Source organism: Ceratotherium simum, chromosome 12, assembly GCF_057802395.1.
Source record: "Ceratotherium simum simum isolate JZ-2026a chromosome 12, ASM5780239v1, whole genome shotgun sequence".
Taxonomy (NCBI): Eukaryota; Metazoa; Chordata; class Mammalia; order Perissodactyla; family Rhinocerotidae; genus Ceratotherium; species Ceratotherium simum.
Genome location: NC_141911.1, coordinates 72,349,859 through 72,370,349, shown reverse-complemented (window position 1 = coordinate 72,370,349; position 20,491 = coordinate 72,349,859). Strand labels below are relative to the sequence as shown.

General features: G+C 38.0%; 1 protein-coding gene across 8 annotated transcripts in view; it reads left to right on the top strand.

Moving 5' to 3' along the window:
* The window catches only part of GSTCD (glutathione S-transferase C-terminal domain containing), a 126,734-nt gene that overhangs the window by 90,674 nt on the left and 15,569 nt on the right, over positions 1-20,491 (top strand). For 7 of the 8 annotated variants that reach the window (XM_087437773.1, XM_087437772.1, XM_087437776.1 and 4 more), the window contains 3 exons: positions 12,454-12,569; positions 12,727-12,771; positions 15,039-15,167. In XM_087437773.1, coding sequence (XP_087293899.1) covers positions 12,454-12,569; positions 12,727-12,771; positions 15,039-15,167 — 290 coding nt within the window. The remainder of the gene's footprint in view (positions 1-12,453; positions 12,570-12,726; positions 12,772-15,038; positions 15,168-20,491) is intronic. The other variant, XM_087437774.1, reaches the window with a different exon arrangement.

Here is a 20,491-nt window from a genome sequence, read left to right as displayed (position 1 = left end):
AAGAAAATGGGGTTTTTTCCCCCACTTCCAGTGAAAGTTTTAGTTTTATAACTGCTCTTCCTTCCTCTTGTAACATTGTTTTTACAATGTTTCAAAGTATACTTTAGCAAAGAAGTCACATTTTTGTAGGTTGTATAAATTAATGGATTATTTATAGTTTTGCTGCTTCTTATTACTAATCACAGTATGTTTTTCCTCAAGGTTTGGATATGAATTCTTAAAAGGCAACTAAAATTCTGATATGTTAACCTAGTGTTGTTTCTTTTATTATAAATGAAAGTATAAAGGCTTTTACTAAATCATCCATTTATGAATTTCAAAGCCCATCAGTACAGCAGTATCTATTCTTTTTGTGTGTGTGTGAGGAAGATCAGCCCTGAGCTAACATCCATGCCAATCCTCCTCTTTTTTTTTTTTTTGCTGAGGAAGACCGGCTCTGAGCTAACATCTATTGCCAATCCTCCTCCTTTTTCTCCCCAAAGCCCCAGTAGATAGTTGTATGTCATAGTTGCACATCCTTCTAGTTGCTGTATGTGGGATGCAGCCTAAGCATGACTGGAGAAGTGGTGCGTCGGTGCGCGCCCGGGATCCGAACCTGGGCTGCCAGTAGCAGAGTGCGCGCACTTAACCGCTAAGCCGTGGGGCCGGTCCCAGCAGTATCTATTCTAATGTCCTATGTAATTCTCTAGGAAGTCTACCTGTTTCTGATTAGCTTATGAAGGGAGAAAGTTCTGGCTTCTTTTATTAACTTGAAAGTAAAAACTAATCATGTTTATAAGATTAAACTAATGGAAATTGATGGGAAATTTTGATTAATCACCATCTCCTGGTGTTTTTTGTTCTGTGTGTTTGGTTTCTCTGTGTATCATATGTGTGGGATTTAAATAATGGGAAGGAATATATACTTCAAATCAGATTTTAGCAGTTCTTAGAAGTGACCAAGACAGGCATCCCTGTTTTAAAGAGTGAGGAAATTTCTATGCCTGTTTTGTGGGTATGCAGATATATAGGCATTACTCATAAATGCCCTTATGCTACCATGTCTGTAAGCTGAACCTCAGATGATAGATTTTAGGGCTATTCATTAGAGAGGATATTTAGATATTTATATTGCATATTTCATTGGTTATCTAAAAATGTTCAATTTGAAGTGTTATCCTCAAGAGTTCTCATAAGCAGTTAACTATTTCAGTATATAATTAAACAGTGCCTCTATTTCAACTGTGGTGAACACTACTTATGACTATGTGTTCTCATACTATTTCAAAAGTTTGTATTAAATATGTTATGTCATTTTCTTTTCTAAATTAATATTCAAAAAGAAATACTATGACAGCTAAGGTCTTTGAACTTCTAAACATAGGTTTTATAACTCACTTTCAAGAAAAAATGTTTTTGGTGCCTTTTGTTCCTTTTTATTGCTGACTCAGTGACTTGAGCCTAACTAGCATGTGACTGGGTTTTGTACGTTGAATAATTTCTGGAGGTCCCTGGGAAATAGAGTTGTCCTGAGGTGGAAGGGTTTGCAGTCTAAAGAATCTGGTCTGTGTCTTTGTTGACTCACTGCACTCATTGGAACTGAATTTGAAGGATGAGGAGGCGTTTTTAAGCAAAAAGGTGGGATAAAGCAATGTTTCTTAAAGTGGGTTCCTAAAATAGTTCCTAGAGAGAATTAGATAGTAAAAGCATTCGCTTGTCGAGTAATTGTGGGAAACACTGCGTTTCTACAGTGAGATTCCTTAGAACCCGTACTATGCTAATGAGCATTGTGACTCTCCAAAAAATTGGATAATATATGAATTTCCTAAGGCTCCCTAACAGTGGAAGCCACATTTTTTTTTTCCTCCCAGTATCTCCTAACATCTTGCGGGGGCGAGTGTTCCGCAAATAGTTTGTAATTTCTGGGATAGTGGTATTCATGACAAAGCAAATAATATGTTTAAAACTCAGAAAAGTGATAGAGCATGATGTGTTTGGAGAATAACTGGTAGTTCTATCTGGCCAGAGAATGGTGAGAGTGTGGGAGTAGAGGGCTGGCAGGAAGGGAGCTGGGCCAGACTATGAAGTCTCAGTTTTTAAAATCTATCCTATCAGCAGTGAGGAGCCATTGAAGACTTGCAAGAAGGGAAGTAGCATGAACACATTTGCTTTTTTAAAAGAATGAGCATGAAAGGGTGAGAATATAGGGCAGAGTGTTTAATTCAAAGGCTATTGTAAGAGTGTGAGCTGAGGGTAGATGATGATACTGTTAACAAAGAGAGAGGTCGCCAGAAAAGAAACAGGTTTCCTGATGGAAGATAAATGAGTTAGGTTTCTGTACATGTTTGGTTTGAGGGCCCTGAATGGCATAGACAGAGATATTAAGGATGCAAGTGGGAAATCTGATCTAGATGGGATGTAGAGTTCCAGAGAGCAGTGTTAGCTGAACTATATATAGATTTGGGTGGCCATTGGTGTAGATAGAGTATTTCAAACTACAAGAGGAGAGAGAGAGAGAAGACACATCTTTCTAATAAGAAAAGTTTACCCATTCCACATCATTTCAAACGTACTTCTAGGTTCTTCTGTTCTGAGTTTCTGAAAATTCTTCTTAATGACCCCTCTGAATCTAGGAAGCATTCCTTTAACAAGTAAATGTCAGGAGTGCTGTGATTATTTTGGTTATTTGGTTGGGTGGGTGTTTGGTTTTGTGTATGTACATTTGTGCTCACCCACACACTCTAGTTCTTAATCAGCTACCAACCATTACTTTTGCATTTAAAAGTCTGAGCAATGAAGACGTAGGAGTATTAGTATTTATTGAACTCTGGTTGTGCCCAAAAGGAGCACTTGCCCTGAATGTACAACAATCACCAAGATAAGTTGTGTATAACTTTTTTTTTAACTAAATCGAAGCCATTTATACACATATGCTTCAACTCCAGCACTCCCACCACAAGACATTTCCCTGAAAAAGTAACTTTAGCATGCCTTTCATGCTGACTTGGAGATTAGAATTAAGTATATTATCAAAGTACAAAAGAGTGCTGTTCAATAATGATGAAAATTTCTCCAGTGTCAGAAATACAGATTAAATATACATCTATACCACACAAGGGAGGCAACATAGTGCATACTAAAATAGAAAAAAGTTCTATTTGTTTTTTTTCTAAAAAGGACAGTGAACTTTACTAATACTTAACAGATAAATTGGTAGTCCCATATATTTTTGAGTCCTGTTCAGAAACGCTTTACTGACAAGATTTGTGACTCCTGGGTGGTGGGCAGGAGCACAGGCCCTGGGGTGAGGCTGGCAGGATTCCAGCCCTGGCCCACCATGGAGTGGCCACCTGAGCAGGGCCGGTTACTTGATTGTTTCTGTTCAGACTTCTTCATCGGACAGTGCAGTAACAGTGCCGACCTCGTGACAAAGGATTGAAATAACAGATGAAACACACTTGGCACATAGTAATCATTCGATAGTGCTAATGCCAGCAAATGTCCGTTCAGTGACTTGACATGTGTCGGTGATGTGGATAAATGTGTACAACTACAGTTATGCTCCTCAGACCTCCTGCTCCTCTCCTGAAGACTGCGTCGGCAGCTCACTTTGTACCAAGTGCTTTTCCTCTTGTTTCCCCTGGCTGGCTTCTTGTCATTCAGGTCTCAGTTTTGTTACCTGTTCAGTGAGGCTTCTCCTGCCTACCTAATCTAAATAGTCACCAAGTCCATTGCAACCATAGCATTCTATTTTAATTTTCTCCAGATCATTTATCACTTGATTTAATTTTTTGTTGTCAAAACTCCCTTCACTGAAATATAAGAATCACCCTTGTTCTCTGTTGTGTCCTAGCACCCTAGCAGGGCCAGACATATAAGTGCTTAAAAAATTTTGGCTAATTTAGTGAACCACTCTGTAGAGGTTTTAATGAAAGAAGCAGAGAAAGGGAGAGAGATTCAAAATTCCAGTTTAGGAAAAAAACATCAATTCTCACCCTCCCCTGCCCTACACAGGCCCTGAACCAATGTATCCATCTGTCTGTAAACCCAGACCTCCCAAATGGTACAGTTTCTCTGTAGCCTTGCTCTGTTAGACCTGTCATCTCCTGTGACTTAGGATAAGCCCTGGCCACCACACGTCCCCAGTGGCACAACTTTCCTCTTCCTGGCCGTTTTTGACCCTGCTGGCTGCTAGCCTCATGTCTAGGTAAAGACTGCTGTTGCTAGACCCATGTGGACAGCAATGCCTGTCCAGATTGGATCCCTTTTGAATACTGATTTGGATCACTGTCCCCATCCCTACTGTGCCTGGCTGGGTTGGTTCCCATAGTCTTTTTCTTTGACCATCCCTTACTGCTGAGATCCCAACATCCTTTATAGTGAGGTGCGTGAGGTTTAGGACCATTAGAAAGAGAAAAGGGACAGTAGTACTGGAATTCAGGACTGCCTCTGAGGTTTCTGCGGTCCCTGTGTAACTTGTAATAAATACTGCTGCCTTGGAGTGTTAACTCTTAGGTATAATAACCATTGTCTATTTTAGTTATTGTTATAGTATCCAGCACCATTTCATGTATAGGGAGGTGCCTTAATAAATACTATTCGATGATGATAATCCTTACAAACCCAATGTTAGGATGTTGTTCTGATGATCTATTGCTGTGTAAATAACCACCACAAAGCTTAGTGCCTCTAAATAACAATTACTAATTTTATTTGCAAATCTGCGGCTTAGGTAGGGCTTGGTGGGAAAGCCTGTCTGTTCACACAGCATCAGCTGGGAGGGTTGGCTTCCTAAAGCACGGTGCTGTGCTCCAAGAACAGGTGTCTCCAAAGACAGGAGTGGAAGCTGCCAGAAACAGACATAGGGTCACTTCTTTATTACACGGGTCAAGCAGTCATAGAGCTCAGATTCAAGGGGACAGGCATTGACGCCACCTCTTGATGGAAATACTATATATTAATATAGTATTAATATTATCAAAAATTGGGGGCCATGCCACCTTTGATATTCACTATTTTCATTTTTCTAATCAGAATGAAATACATGAAAAAATCAAAGAGGAAAACCTGTGGGTCAGATCATAGTAGAAATTAGAGTGCTCTGCACAAAGGAAGCTGTTGTTTAAAGTCACTCGACTCTGGGAAAGTTAACACTCACTATTTCAGGCCCCTAGGGTATCATTTAACCTAAATACCATGCAACACACCAAATCGGAAGCCAAACTGAGGATTACCTGAATGATCTCAAAAAGTTAACGAAACTGTTAAAATACCTTACTATTGCTAACTTAAGCCTCTGAAAAAGAGGGAGAAGAGCTACATACCTAAACTGTTTTCTAGAGTTAACTTTTTTGTTCTAAAGGATTTCAATTTGGTCTTGTGGGCAACTTGGAAGACTGTGAACTTTTTTTTTTTAACGAAGTTCCGGGGCAAAGTAATGTTTACTTTGTGTGGTGCGAATAGCATTTGAATGAAATGAAAATATATGTGTTCAGTTAACTCTGGGATCTGGTATTCTGAAGTCAAAATGTTTTATTCATCTTAGAGACAAGAATAGCAGAAATAAGGTTTTTAAATTTCCACTGTTCATTATATCTAAGCTCTTCTATAAACAAAGCGGAAGTTTTGATTTGGCAAATAATGTGACTATGCTTTCTTCAACGTTTGTTCTTCAACCCAGCATCTTACCTAAATATTTTTTAGTTATCGGTTTTTTAAAAGATGCTCTAGGGTTAGATGTGGAAGAGCGAAGGTGCACACTATATTTAGTCGCTTCTGCAGTACTGTAACATGAAAGATTTTCCCAATCTATTTTCATTTCCTTCCTCCTGGATAATCTGATTTTGCAACAAATCGATTGCTCAACCTCCCCGTGTCACTTTTCTATAAAATCAAAATGATTGCTACAGGCCCAAGGTGAGGAAATGGTTTCTTTCTGGAAAAGGTGACACTCAAAGTTCAATTCATTAAACTGGGGGACTTACGAGCACTCCAAATATTGCCTTGGTGATATATTCCAACATGTTGAAGTTCAAAACATAAATTAATCTTTTTTACTGGTAAGCCTGCTCTTGGAAATTTTATTTAGAGGACAATCTGAAATAAAATGCATTTTTTGACTGATTGTGAAGATTTAACTTTTCCCCCTAAGATATAATTATTAGGGAAATCCGTCATTTCCCTTATAGAAAACACCTTGTTTCCTTGAATTCTCACACATAAAAAAAGAGAGACCAACCCTGAAGTTCTGACATCACAATTAATCAGTCATCTGTTTAAGAAAGATCAGATTATATTGGAAAGAAGACAGAACCTGGAGGTAGGAATCTTGGTTCGAGTCCCGACTTCACACTCACCAGCTGTGCGTCTTTGAGCAGGTGCTAAAGTTGAGTGACCTCTTCAGTGCTCAGCATCCTCATTTGTAGAATAAGGAAAGTGTCGTACACCTGACACCCTGACAGTTGTGAAGTTGGATGATGTATCAGATATGCCAGTGCTTAATAAATTGCAAAGCATCATATAAACAGATACTGTTATCAATCATTTTAGAAGCTTGAGGAAAGATATATGGATTTTTGTAAGTTAGGGTAATGTCATAAAAAATATTGTACAATGTGGTTAATAAAATACATTTTATAAGCTCAAATGTAATGCTTTTGTACTATTAAAGAAGGTGTAAGTTCATGAAGGACAGAAACCAAGTGTCACACATCTTGGTGCTCCTGACACTGTCTAGCACAGTTCTATGTAGGTCACATTAGTTGGTTGATTCATTGGTTGAATGATTGATTGAGAAAAATGTTTATGAGGTCATTATTCCTCAATTTAGAGAGGAATAAATTGGCCTCTTTTAGCATTTTGAATTTCAAGTTAATAATTATTGAATACTCAGTATATGTAACAAAACTCTCAGAGTGGAAATGCCGTCACACTGTTACACTGTTGTTGGTTTCACAGACTGCACTGTGGGGTGTGTGAATGGGCTGGTGGTGGGGTCAAGGGGAAAGGGGCAGATGATTAGTACCCACTGTTTCCAGAATATTGTCACTCTGAGGTCGGCCTGACTAAGAGGATTAGTGATGCTAGCCTGCAGCTGGCTTTAAAAATGTAAATTGGAAGGACTATTCTGAGTTTTTAGTGTTTCCAACAAGTCATCTCCAGGATTTAAAACAAAGTTGCCCTAACCTAAAGTGTAAACTTCATGTTGGTGCTTAGTTTTCTGCATCTTCTCAGGAGTTTCTTGAGGAATTTTCTCCTGCCGTTGTAGCTTTTGATGTAGCTTTAAATGGCTGCTTTTTTCTTCCCTCACAAATGTTTTCAGAAACGTTGCCAACCCGACCTAAAACACTGTTTTGTAGTTGACTTCTTTTACTATTTCCACAAATACAGGCATAGCCTTGATTTCTAACTTGTTTTCATACTTAGTACTTGCAAAGTTAGCGTACTGCCTTGAAATGCAGATGAGTCATGAGTGCAGAGAAAATTACACTCGTGCTGAGCACAGGTTATGTCCCTGTCCGTCTCCGCATTTACCTGGGCCCAAGTTTATGTAGTTCCAGGAGAAATCATATGTGTCTATTTCAGGGAGACAGGAGCCGTTTCAGCTCATGATTCTTTTTGGTAGTTGTTATAATGAATTATGCCTAGATATCATTTTATAATAAGAAAATTTGACACTAACAGGCTTTATAGTGTAAAAGATTAGTTCTTTTGGGTAGTAACAAAGAACTTGAAAAAGTAACATTTTTCTCTTTTGTCTTTTTAAAAAATTTGTTACAAAATAATACATGTAATTGCAGCCAGGAGTGAGGAAAGGTGGTGGAGCTCCTGAGGTTCTAAAGGAAGAAAATAGGTTTCAAGCAAAGGGAGCAGATTTATAGAGCCACCAACTCACTGACCACAGTAAATTCAAGGAACTACCCATTGTCCAGAGAGGCTGGAACATAGGCAATATTTATGACAGTAGATGCGGTTGGCAAATTAATAGGTCCCAAATCATTAAAGGCCTTGTTTTCTTGCCAAGAAGTCAAAATTTTTTTCTTACGGCAGAGGGGAGCCTTTAAAGGTATTTTCAGGAAAGAAGAGTTTTTTTTTTTTTTAATTAATTTATCTTTTCTATTTATTTTTTTTTTTTAGGAAGATTGGCCCTGAGCTAACATCTGTTGCCAATCTTTGTCCTTTTTTCCTTTTTTTCTCCCCAAAGCCTCAGTAGATAGTTCTATGTCATAGTTGTAGGTCCTTCTAGTTCTTCTATGTGGGATGCTGCCTCAGCATGGCTTGATGAGGGGTGAGTAGGTCCACGCCCAGGATCCCAACTAGTGAACCCCGGGGCCCCCGGAAGCAGAACTCACACACTTAACCCCTACACCACTAGGCTGGCCCCGAAGAAGAGAGATTTTAATGGGTAGATTTGGAAGGGACTCTATTAAGGTGCCCAGGAAAAGCATGCTTGGTAATGAGCTGTGCCACACAGGGGAAGAGGCTGGTGAGCACGGCATTCAGGAGTATACCACAGGAAGACCAGCCTGGGGAGGGGAGAGAGGGAGGAGCCAATAGAAGCCCAAGGGCTTTCTCCCTCCAGCACAGTGGGCTTCAGAAAGATTCAGTGAGTTCAATTCATTCATTTTCTCAATTAAATCACTTGATGACATCAGTATCTGTTAAGGTTGAAGGCTCCAGATAATTTTATTAATACTCCTATTTAATTTGAGGATATACTCTCTGCAGAATAAAAATGATGCAGGCTAGCATTATAAAAGAACATCCTTTGTTGTAATAATGTAAAAATAACAGTGCTATCTATTCAAATGGATCTTGTCTCTAAGGAGCTCTAGGCACATTAAATATTAAAGCAAGGCCATGTTTTCTCTAGAGCACAGAGAGGCAAAATAACGAGCAATGCTCTTTCCCATCTGGCCCTGCCTATGTTTTCAGGTCTACCTTAGGCTCTACCACTTCCCCTTCAGTCCTCATTTTCAGGCACAAATGAGCTAATTGCAGTTTTCGCCTAAATATGCCGTATCATTTTTAGCATGCTTTCCCTAGCCCATTCCATCTAGCAGGTTTCTGTTCCTCCTTAAAGACTCAGCTGAAATGCCCCCAGTCTCTGTAAAGCCCTCTGTGATGTCTCAATTAGTCCTTTACCTTCAGCGAACATACCTTTGCACGTAATGAACACCCATACCTTCTTCTTAGATACCCCCTTAACTCCTTAAGAACAGAGACTCTGTCTTACTCACTTTGAAAACTGTCCTCAGCATATAGACAGTTGTCTTGCACCTTCTCTAGAAGAGAACATCTCTACTACATCCATCTCTGTTGAAGAAATTTACTCTTGCTCTCTTGATTTTATAGCTTTCCAAACAAAACAAATGTTTTTAAAATCTCTAAACCATTAGTTTAAGCCTTTTTCTTCGTCTCCATCTTTAATTATATTTTTTAAAAATTCACGGAATGTGCCTAGCCTGCTACATCTCAAGGAAATACTTTGAAAACAAAACAGCAAATGAATCTGTGGTAAAGAACTCTGTATATCGAAGCACCCAACCATTCTCCTTCCACCAGTAAATTACAACATTCAAGGTACTTTTGCTTCAGACTAAGAAACAAAACACGAAGAGAGCTGCCTGATCTTGAGCATAGTTTACTAGACTGAGGTGTCCTGGCTGCACATGTGCACATTTTCCATCCATGGTTTGTTTTTTTGTTTTGGGGTTTTTTTTTTTTTTTTTGCCTTACTTGAAGCTTTGGACTGATCAAAAATGCTGTGTTTTAGTATGGCTCTTCCTTAGCTTAAAAATTTGCTCTTTTGCCCTTGTACTTTCTTTTTGGGCAATGCAAACAACATTGAAGTTGTCTAAATAATCAGTTTCCTCATAATTCGAATTAGACGAGAAAAAGACTCCATTGTGGTAGAATTACATCACAAAACAAATGAGATCATTTGTATTAAAACATTTGATTCTTGGGTTTTTTTTTTCCGTGATGACACCTAAAGAACCATCATTTTAAGTCAAGCTAAAAATAGATTACAATTTATGATTGTAAATGGTGTCTTAGGCACAAGAATATTGGTTATAAATAGAAAGTAGGATTTGATTTTTAAATTAATACTATATCTCAAAATAACCACTTTCTTACCTTGTTCAGTGTATTTGAGATCCTGTTCCTGTTTCCAGGAGCTTCATAATATTTATAAAACTGGAATGGGGAGGAAGAATGCTTTATTAGAGGCAGTTTTTCCATAAAGCGTCTGCACATCTTGCTACTATATTTTTATCTCAATCCATGAATATTACGTGCAGCTTAATAGTCTCTCTACTTAAACACAACCCTGAAAAGTACCTCTGTGCCTGCAACCTTCATTTCAGCGTGGATTCTTTACATGCAAAGATGCGCTCCTAGCAAGAAAAGCAGATCTTTATCAACATCTGCTTTTAAAACAGACCTAAGAAAGTTAGGTAATTCTAAACATCTAATAGAAATACGGTAGAGAACTTGCTATTAGATGTTCCATTTAATAAATTTTCTTTTATTATTTCCTTATTCTTAGCAAGTGATAATTCCTTTTGACTTTCTTTTGTGAAAGTCCTTGGCTGAGAAGCGCTCGACTCACGAGCAGCAGAGACGGAAGTGCCTGTGCTCATCTTGCTCCTGTGCTCCTTCAGCAGCACCGTTTGTGACTCAGGCTCCCCCAAGGGCTCAGAAGCACTTTTCTCTTTTGCCTCTGACTCCCCACTCCTCCTCTTCTTTGTTGTTCTTATTCTTCCTCCTCTAAATCGAAACTGTATTGCCATAAAAAAAGAAGGTGGACTTATAAATGGATGGATGGATAGAAGTGTGATAAACGAAGTGTAGTAAGTTGTTAGTGGTGGAATCTAGATGGAGGGTACAGGAGCATTCACTCTAAGATTCTTCCATCTTTGCTATGTGTTTGAAAATGGTCATAATAAAATCTCTTAGGAGTGGTTATCCACGAAAGATAGAATGACAGGAGCTTTCACTTACTCTGTGTTTAAATTTTTTACAATTATGTTATTAGAGAAAAATGAAGACAGTGCTTTTTAAAGCTGCATGAAACTGAGTTCACAAATGAAGTCACTAGACTATTGATTTACATGCTCTTCATTTTTAAAATTCACATTAGGCCATGCTAAATAATTAAGAATGTGCACAAAGATTCAGCTGTAAGATGATGACCACATCATTACAGTAGCAAATTGATTACATAAGTTATGGTGTATAGAGTCGATGGAATACTATGCAGCGATTAAAACTTACAGAAACAAATGCACTGACGTGCAAAGATTTATAATATAATATTTTATATGCTGTCTAGAAAATTTTGAATTTATGGATATGACTAGAAGTACATATATACAAAAATATTACCTCTGAATTATGAGTTTATGGATCTTTTTTCTCCTATAGATCTTTTTTATCCACGTTTTCTATTTTTTCCTAAAATAAAATTTTCCCAATATTTTTACTTAATTTTGTAATATAAGAAAGAAAGAAAACAGGAAAGAGAAGAAAAGAAAAAAGCCATGCTATTTTTCTGTGAAAATGGAGCAGAGAAACCTCGGTATCTGTAAATAATTTATCAAGCCAGAAAGATTATCTGGGTTTCTCCTTTTATCTATATCACTGAAATCTGCTCTCTTACATTTTCTTAATCTTGCTCTTATAAAAAGTGCACTTAAAATATGTAAAAACAAATAATTTCATTCATTCTTCTGAAGATATTTTCATGGACTTGACTAGTGGCATTTGAAAGGGAAGTTAAGAGGTTTTCATGCTGCTGGGCCAAAGCATTTCGTACTTGGAAATACCCTATCTGTAATCTCTAATTGCATTAAATTTCTGCGTCTGACTCATGAAGAAAGGAAGCTTCAAAGCAGAAGTGAGAAAATCCAGTTCCTCTCTAAATACAATAACCATTGATATATTTCAGACAGTGTGACACCTGTGTTCCAAATGTCCAAACCAGGAGAACTGAGAGTTCAGGGATGTGCCAGTTAAATGATAAAATGTTTTTATTTATTATGGATCTCTTTTTCCCACGGAGATTTAAGCAAGGTGTTGAATTAGGGGATGTTTATGATCTGTCTCTGAGAGGGATAGAGGGAAGAGACTATTGCTGTTCATTTTTATTCGTCCAATAAACATTCATTGAACACTTACTTTGTTATGACTCTGAACTTAATGTTTCACTTACTGTTTCCTCTCTTTAGAAGACATTTTTTCATAGATTTTCTATCAATGGCTATTGAAAGAAAAGTTGGAGAGGAATGAAAGCAAAAATAGAGTTTATCTCCAGGTCTGGCCCCTCGTCCTCTCACGGCGGACTGTACGGAACTTGTCATCTGTTGACGTATTCACCGCTCCTCCTACGTGCAGGGTCTGTCCTACGTGGGTCCTCTCCGCCCTCACAGTACGTGCACCGCTCCACCTTCTTCCTCTCTGTCTTTCCAGGGAAGATGTCCAGTGACCGAGCTCTGAGGAAGCAGCAGCAGCTGAACAACCTTGTTTACGTGGTGACACATCAGGCCAGGCCTGGGGACAGGATCGTGGACTTCTGCAGTGGTGGGGTATTAGCTCTCTTGTGTCCTCCTCGGCATGTCCAGGACTCTGTGACTTGACTGTATTCCAGTCGAGGTCAGGTTTCTGTTTGGCAAGATTGCTGTCTCAGAGTGAGCGGAAGCCTGAGGGGCCAGCGTTAACTTGTTTCTTCTGCCGCTCTTTCAGGGCCACGTTGGGATTGTCCTTGCCCACATGCTGCCCTCGTGCCAGGTAAAGTCTGAATCGCAGCTAAGAGGAAACACCAGAAACCTCACAGTTCAGTTAGCCGTGTCTGGCTTGTCCCCGCTCTATGTGTTTGTAATCACTCACCCAGGTCCAATAGGAGTCACGGGCATTTTCTTTTTTCTTTGAAGGAAACTTCTAATATTTGGAGTCTTAAGGAAAAAAGTCAAGTACTACATACAATTTTCAATTTTCATAAAAAGGTTATATTTTAAAATAATTTTTAAAAGAAATAACTATTCCATTGATAAATAAAATAACTTTGATGAAACTAGTTTATTTTCAACATAATTTTATACTGGAAACACTAGCTTCTGAAACTTGCCGAGAATGTTCTCTTGGTATCCTGATTTATTTATTTATTTATTTTTTTGGTGAGGAAGATTGGCCCTTAGCTAACATCTGTTGCCAATCTTCCTCTTTTTTTTTTTTTTTTTTTTTTTGCTGAGGAAGATTGGCCCTGAGCTAACATCTGTGCCAGTCTTCCTCAATTTTGTATATGGGACGCTGCCACAGCATGGCTTGATGAGTGGCACGCAGGTCCACACCCAGGATCTGAACCCGTGAACCCCAGGCCACCAAAACAGAGTGCACAAACTTAACCACTATGCCATGGGGCCAGCCCCATGGTATCCTGATTTTTATCCATTGTATCAAAATTAGAACAACAATACCTAGGTATTTTTTAAAGAAAAAAAACAAAAACAAATGTACCACACTGAGCCATCAAGTGGTTTCTCCGCATGTTCTCATTAGGTCGTTGTCCATGTGGATGCTTATGGTTGCAGATTCTTGCAGCTCCTAAAACTGCAAATACAACTTTAGTCACCTCTTTCACTCAGTATCTCATCATAAATGTTTTTCCCTATTGCAAATAGTTTTAAATATCATCATATTTTAGTGACTACGTAATGTGTATTTATGTAAATGTACCATAACTTATCCAATTGTTGCCACTATTTGTTAGAAATTTGTGCTATTTTTACTCTTCTGCAATATTAAATCAATTCCTCACAGAGACCATCTTTTAACATGAAAATATGGAATTTGATGTCTTTTTTTTTTCAAATACAAATTGACCTGGGGCAGGTCTTTGCCTGTGATCTCTGGAAGATGCATAATAATTATAGTGACTACTTCCAGAAGAAAAATATGTGGGAAAGCTCATAGACTGGCCAGATGACATGTAAGAGAATGACGGAGGGGCGGGGTTATTATCCTTTTCCTTTCTGAGAAAATGAAGAGCAAAATAAATAAGGAATCCTGGGAGAAACAGGCAGGTGTCTGTCTTCTTATTAAGGAAAGCGACAATTGCATGGTTGGAGTAAGAGGAAGAAAGCTCATAGATTAGGATCCTGGAGAAGCAGAATCAGGAAGGTGGTGTCTTCTTTCCCTTCCTAACAGTTCTTCTGGATACTTAGAGACGTTAAACCTGGAAAAGGGAGGTCTTGGCCAGAATAAAGGCTGGAAAGCCTCTGACACCAAGGCTCCGACAGGTTTTTTTCTGCAAAGGGATTCGGCTTTTTCGATAAAGAGAAGCATAAAAGAGTAGAAATAGGAATGATAGTAATGAAAGTGACTCTGCCCACTTTTCTCCATCCAAACCAGTGGTGCTCTCCCATCTGCCTTGTCCTGGAGTACTGTGAGAGCTTCCTAGTGGTTGCCCGCCCTCTGCCTACCCCGACAATTCATACTGTCCACTGCAGCCACTGAGCCTTCTTGACCACACGTGATCTCCTCCTTTACCTCTCCAGCCTCGTCCCACCCTCCACATCCTGTCCCCCAGCCCACCATCCCCACCACACACTGTGCCCCACCGCCTCTTCAGTCACACCATATGTCTCACCTAGGGCCTCATACATGTTTCTCTCTGCCTGAAATGTTCCTTCATTCCCCCAGCGAATTTCTATTCATTTTTCAGGCCTCAGTTAATGTGTTACTTTTCCATATGAAATGGCTAAACCCTTCCCTAGTCATCACGTTGAGCACTCTGATAACACATGAGATGTGCTTCATTGAACACTTGTCACTGTGTTACACTGTCCGTTCCACTTCTGTCACTTCATCTGTAAGCTTCAGCTGTTCAAGGACCTTGTTCATTTGGTACCACGTTATCTGGCTTACTTCCTGGCGCAGGATAAGGATCAATATAATATGTCCTACATTATTAAAGCTATGAAATACAGTAATAGTACTTTGCCCTAATGTCTGAATTATGTTACCGAATATACTGTTGTTTCCTGGGTGAACTCTAGGTTACATTAATAGAAAACAAGGAATTATCATTAATTCGTGCTAAGAAGAGAAGTGAAGAGCTAGGCTTAAGCAACATTTGGTTCATTCAAGCAAATATGGAGTATTTTACAGGGATGTTTAATATTGGGGTAAGTAATCAAGCATTTCAATTTCTTTAATTAACTAAATAAGAAAAATTATACGCCTTAAATAAAGGAGATACTTTTATGTTCTTTGCTAAACAAAGAAATGATAACTTTTGTTTTCTACCATCTGTAAAGTATAGCATATTAATGAATATTATTTCATTCCTAGCACTTCATCATTACCTGCTAGAGATAACACCTGCTTATTTTCTACCAGACAAGACTTATTTTCTTTACTGCACAATCCCCAGTGCCTAAAACAATGTTTGACACATACCAAGTACTTAAAAATAGTTATTAATTGAATGAATGAATGAATGAATTCTAATGAAGATAACTTTCCTTGGTTTATACTACATTTTTTAGAAGATAATAAAAGAAAAGAAAAACAAAGAAGATAATAGAAAAAAAGAGCTTATTAGTAAACTGTAAACACTAGAGTTGCCTTTAGATAATATTTTCTTTAGCTAGGATTTGATGTCTTACATGTATTTTTAGCTTCCAAGAGACAGAAAGTGTATTGGTCATGTTTCTAAAACCTTCGGATCAAATTGTTATTGTTTGATATTACTAAAAAGACCTAAGATAAACCCAAGATTGTATGCTCTGGTGGCATTTGAGTTTCATTAAGATGTTAGTGTTGCTGCTATTCCTTGTATCTGTATTAAATAATTTTTTCTGATTTTTATAGGACTGTATACTCAAAATAGAAAAATACATAATAATATGAAGAAGAATCACCAATATTCCTACTACTGAGAGAGAAATACTGTCAGAAACCTTAGGTCTTTATATATTTATGCACACATGCAAATGCATACTTACACGTCATTAACATTATTGAGATCGTGCTACACAGACACTCCTTAGCTGAGCATCGTCGTAGGGCTTTTCCCCAGTCATTCACCTTGTTCCTTTTCTCCTGTTGTAATGCAGTCACTGCCGTGATAGATATCTGGTGCGTCATTTAGGTCTGTTCATACGTGTGTCAGCTCTGTCTCCAGGGAGGCCGTGCCGACTTGCGTCCCTGCCTGTGTGTGCTCGCGTGACACACAGTGGGCTTGTCGAGGTGCAAGTCGTGTCCAGCTTCAGAAGCTCAGACCCTCTGTGCTGCTTCTGATGTTTGTCCACTGAGGTTCATTTCTTCAGTATCGGCTACTGCAGATTTGTGGGGTTTATTGTTATTTTTTACAGGCTAAAAAGTATGCAGTTGGTTTCCTTTGTAGACATGATCTACATTGATTATCTAAAGCCATGCCTACACAAAGAGAAGTAAACTGTTCAGAAAACTATGAGTATGGTAGTTGTTATAGTTATATGCTAATAAGGAAATTCAGGAAAATGTAGACATCTGATCCAGCAAATTCAAATTAAATACATATTTATGTGCAGCTTAAATTTTATATAAACGTTGAGGTAAAGGTTAAAGTTCTCCCACAAAACAAGCCATTAAGCCAGGGCCCATGTTACCAGCACACCAGGCAGAAGGTGTAAGGGGGTAGGATATTGCTGCATGTTTACTCCCCTCTCAAATCACAGCACTCCCAGCCTGTCAGCTGCAGGTATTTTTATCCTCCTGTAGCTTACAGTGCTAAATCATTCTGGCATATTCTTGTAACTTCCAAGGTCATAATTCATGGACACCAACTAAACATGTTTGTGCCTTTTTGGAAGTGACATTTTCTCTACATTTCATAATAATATATCCATAATGGGTTTTTTTTCTTTCATAATTACCATTGTCAAGATATATAGAAAATGAATTAAAATTACCTGGAGTATTAAACCAAAATTAGATTTACTCTCAAGAAAATAGTTTGCCTAGGAGAATAATTGAGGTATTGTCACTAGATAAATCAAACTAAATGCATCAGTGGCTCTAATTCTTGTATTAAATAGATTCCAGTGAAAATAGTGTATTTAGAGAGGAAATCAGAATAACCAGATATTGGAAATGCATTAAAACTGCACTAATCCGTAATTTTGTGATTTTTCATATAAGGGTTTGATTGGCATTTATCTTTGCTTCTTTGCTAAAGGATGTAAATGCCTTCTTCTTTTACTATTTTTCTTCAGATATGAAAATTAATGATGCAAACAAGATTTTAAGGAGAGAATTTTAAAGTCTTAGAACCTACCATCTTTAGGATATTTAAACAAATCATTTACACATAAGAATTGAAATACTAGTTATTAGTCTTATCTCTATTAATACAACAACCTGTATCAAGCAAAAATGAATAGATACTAACTTTGTTAAACTAGTTTGATTTGAAATAATGAAAGAGAGCGAATCTAAATATTTTCAGATTTTTCAACAAGGTCTTCCAATACGTCCACCTACTCTACCTCCCCCAGTAACCAGAATCGATGAGGCAATACTGTGTTTGTTCCAAGAGTCATTTTGAGGTTTCTGGTTGACATTGTGCTTATTTGAGAAATCATTTCTTTAGAAATATAAATGCCTAATAAGCATATAAAAACATTCAAAGTCTCTGGTAACTAAATACATTTTAACTTCAACAACAATGATATTCCATTCTTGCTCTTAAAATTTGCAAAGATTTTTAAAATATTATTATTCATTGACTGCAAGGCTTCAGTGAGATGGGCCTAATCGTACAGGAGCTTTGAAATTTTTCATTTACATGATACTTGCAATGATTTGTTAATGACGTGAATATTTAGTTTAATGGTAAACAAAGAAAATTGCGTAAACATAATGGTTAAGAGTATGGATTTTAACATTCATCAACCTTGTGTTACAGTCAGCTTGGCCACGTACTAGTTGTATGGCCTTGGGCAATGTTTTTAAACTCACTAATCCTCAGTTATTCCACCTATCAAATACCTGGCCATAGGATGTTGATACAATGTATGTGAAGCACTCAACAGGTTGCCGGGCGTTTTGAAAACGCTCAACAAACTGGGCCTCTTCTGACTCTGTGCAGTGTGATCTCAGCCATGTAAAAAGTGCATTGAAAAGGATGGGAGGAAATTATGCTGCCATATATTTCTTTAAGGTGGCTATCTCTATATACTGTGTAACAATATTTTTGTATTATTTTCAAAATATTCCAAATTTAATAGGTTATTTTATTTTCATAGTAATGTAAGCAATAAAGATATAAGAAATAAATATGTTTAATATTTTATAGATAGATAGATAGCTTATTTAGCCAAGAAAGGCTAATAGGGCCCTAAGGATTACTACAAGTTATCAAAAAGAATTCTAAACATGTAAGATATATAAATCATATATATATATATGATTTCTCTTTCTTCCAAAGAAGTATTAGATTATTATAGATAGAAGAAATACCTTCTGATTGACTCATTCTGATTTTGGTTATAATGACTATTAATGTCCTGAGGAAAATATAAAAGTCTTTTCAAAAGTAAAAAACACCAAGAGGGTTTTTTCCCTCAGTTTGAATATACGCAGCTGTATGACCCTGAATTATGTGTTATGGAGTAAATGTTTGTGTCTCTCCAGCCCCCCAAAAGTTCCTATGTTGAATTCCTAACCCCTCATGTGATGATATTAGGAGGTGGGCCTTTGGGAGGTGATGAGGACCTGAGGGTGGAGCCCTCATGAGTGGGATCAGTGCCCTGATAAGAAGAGAAAAGAGCCTGCTTCCTCCCTCTGCTCTCCACGTGTGAGGGAGGACACAGTGAGAAGATGGCCATGAGAAACCAGGAAGGGGGCTCTCACCAGACATCAGATCTGCCGGCGCCTTGATCTTGGTCTTCCAGCCTCCAGAACTGTGAGAAGTAAATGCTTGCTGTTTAAGCCACCCAGACTGTGGTGATTTTTTATAGCAGCCCAAACTAAGACAGTGCATATTGAGTAATGTACCCTTAAGGGGCAAATTACAAAAGATGGCTTTAAAAGTGCGTTTTTTAAGGCTATTTTTTTTTAAAGAAGTTTATTATTACTTTCTCGTCTAGTGTAGAATAAATAATCCTCATTATTGTGCAAACTTACTTTGCAAAATTATACTTTTTAAGACCTAATTTACAGTGTGTATTAATACCTATGCTCTCAAACAATACTACAAAAACCTTGTTGTCAAACAATATTGTGGAAAGGGCCGTGAGTATGGAAAAACACGCTTTGCATTAAAAACAAAAACTATGTCAATACTAAATGACCTGCCCACCAAAAATAACATACAGTCATCTCGGCCAGGTGATAAGGTATTGATTTCTAACAGTATTGGTGCATATGTTCTATTTGTCAATATATGTCAAAATTTCGGAACAGTTTATTTTCGAGTTATCTGTATTTACTTTTTTCTATTTTACAAATAAGAATTTTAATATGATTGTTTATGGTGTATCAGTGCTGAGTGCTTAATTACAAGCTCATTTCTAGTCTTGTATGTTAGTGTACAATTAGAAGAAGCTTATGCAATTATAGAATATAATTCAATAACACTTTCGATGAGTAATTTATGTAATTCTTGTTTTAAAAGACAAGGAATTTGAGAAATTATATATTCTGCAAACACAATTTTAAAAAATCATTAAGGCAAAATGGAGGACTTCCTAGGTGAAGAGGGCAGACAGAGGTATTTCAACCCCCTTCTCCCCAAGAAAGATCAGACCCCAAATAACAAGGAGAACAAGAACCGGAAAAATCATACTCCATCTCTGATGGAATTACGTTCAACATTCTGTAAGTTGAACCCCATACGTGCAGGCAGAAAGCAGACTGAAGAAAAATGGTAAATTACTGAGTAGAGAAGAGGAAGACCACACTTAAAGCAGGGTAAGGGGCGGCAAGAGGCGATCAGGAAGCGGGAAGTCACTTTGCCTACAGAATCCCAAAAATGTCAGGGACTCAGGACACCAGAAGTCTTGGAGGCGGGGGTAAAGAGGGACTGAGATCTTGCTTAATTAAAAATATTATTGAGAGACCCAGATTCCCACCCCATCTTGTGTAGACAATAACTATTTCTCCCCGACCCCTCAAGAGACCGGAAGTTTATTCTGTGAAGAACCTGAGCCGGAGACGCTCCAGGGACAGGGATGTGGGGCACAGGGGAGGGTGTGGGTGACACACCATACCGAAACAGGAACCAAGTGAGAATCTCCATGCTGAGTGATGGCTGTCTTCTCGGCCCTTCACCCGGTTTGCCCTTAACTCCAGAACTTCAGAAGCTAGAATCATCTCCTCCTCAATCAAAGGGGTTCAAAGATCCTCCTCTGGAGAATCAGAACTGTTCCCAGAGAAAAGAGCCACAGATACTTGTAATCTCGTGCCAGCCACTGAGCTTTTTTGTAAAATGGGGAATAACAACACCTATGTGCATGGTTTGGGC